This window comes from Tamandua tetradactyla, chromosome 20 (assembly GCF_023851605.1).
Source record: "Tamandua tetradactyla isolate mTamTet1 chromosome 20, mTamTet1.pri, whole genome shotgun sequence".
NCBI classification, from domain to species: Eukaryota; Metazoa; Chordata; class Mammalia; order Pilosa; family Myrmecophagidae; genus Tamandua; species Tamandua tetradactyla.
The window spans coordinates 61,671,036-61,672,413 of NC_135346.1; the positions used below are offsets into that span (position 1 = coordinate 61,671,036).

Consider the following 1,378-nt stretch of genomic DNA (forward strand, 5'->3'; position numbering starts at 1 on the left):
TATATATAGCTCTGAGAATGAACATTAAAGTGTAAGAAACTGAAAACATACGTGATATCAAATCTTTGCTGGATATTAAACTAAGGGAACCATAAATCCTTGGGAGCATAGGTATCTAAATATTTACATGTCTTTTAAGTATAATTATATACATTTTAACTAAATAAGATAGCAAATCCTGTGCTACTTGAATAATTTAACTAGGAGTATCAGGATCTGTTTTGAACAAAATTATTTTCATCATTACTTTTGAAACTCAACGGCACTTCTGTAAAACATTTAGCAAAGCGTTGGCTATTTTTTTATCAGAACTGATTAGCACAAAAGGACTGACAGTGGCATAGACATTGACCACAAGCCGCTGGACACCTAAGACAACGGGGTCATACACCCATAGCAGGGTTGAGGTGGATGAGATGATAAGGTCCACCCCATACATGACCACAAAGAAACTCACCAGCAGCAGGATGGTCTGGGTGGCCTTTTTCTCTGGGGAGGTTCTTGGGGAGATGCTTGTGCTGTGAAGGTGCTTGGACCGCCTCTGATGCTTGTACAGTAGAATCACCATGTATGCACTAGAGAGGACCATAACTCCTACAAAGGACACGTCCCTGAATATTGTCAGAATGAAAGAGAGACTCGTGATGATGGAGTTCATGGCCAAAAGTGAGCAGTGTTTACTGAGAATCAGAAGATTACTCTGGGTCATGTTGGAAGAAGTCACAACATAGAAAATGATTCTACTGAAACACAAACTGAGGGACCAGATGAAGATTAAGATGTGGAAGATGAACCTTTTGGATTTATGTTTAAATGTCGCCAACCAGGAGGAGCTGGGGCTGATGGTGATGGCCTGGAGCACGCTCAGGAGGCAGGTGGTGAAGATGGAGAGGCCCCTCATTGCCCTTCTCATGTAGAAAAATACCTTACATTTGATGTCATTCTGAAAATTCAGTGACTCAAACAGGTCCGGAGACAACAAAATGACCATGAGGAGCATCACTATGTGGATGAGGGCCAAGTGACCGGTGATCAGGTCAGTGGGCTTAGGACTGCGATCAAGAAGGAAAGTATAGACGCGGAAGAGAAGAAGGATGGTGTTTGCTGAGATTCCAATGCCAGCTTGGAAGATAAGGTATTTATTTATTAAAATATAAGTGGACATTGTGATCATCTTAATGGCAAGAGGAAACATATTCTGTAATTCTGGAAACAAAACAGAACAATAGATCTCACATTATGACTCTTATTTCATCCACAGTCAAAATAATCATTACCATCATCATTTTTATATCACCCAATTCTTTATTAACTCCGACTAGCTCTTATAAATGCTTAAAAACTAAGCTTCAATATTATGGTGAGTGTAACTAAAACT

The 1,378-nt window shown here is 39.8% G+C and overlaps 1 protein-coding gene across 1 annotated transcript; it reads right to left on the bottom strand.

The window, feature by feature from the left end:
* Positions 1–256: 256 nt before the first annotated feature.
* Positions 257–1,165, bottom strand: LOC143664374 (vomeronasal type-1 receptor 90-like). Its single transcript, XM_077138002.1, has one exon. The coding sequence runs from the start codon at positions 1,163–1,165 to the stop codon at positions 257–259; it is 909 nt and encodes a 302-aa protein (XP_076994117.1).
* Positions 1,166–1,378: the final 213 nt, after the last annotated feature.

Bases quoted from the DNA above. Each gene is read 5' to 3' on its own strand.
- LOC143664374 (XM_077138002.1), bottom strand. From the start codon at position 1,165: ATGTCCACTTATATTTTAATAAATAAATACCTTATCTTCCAAGCTGGC.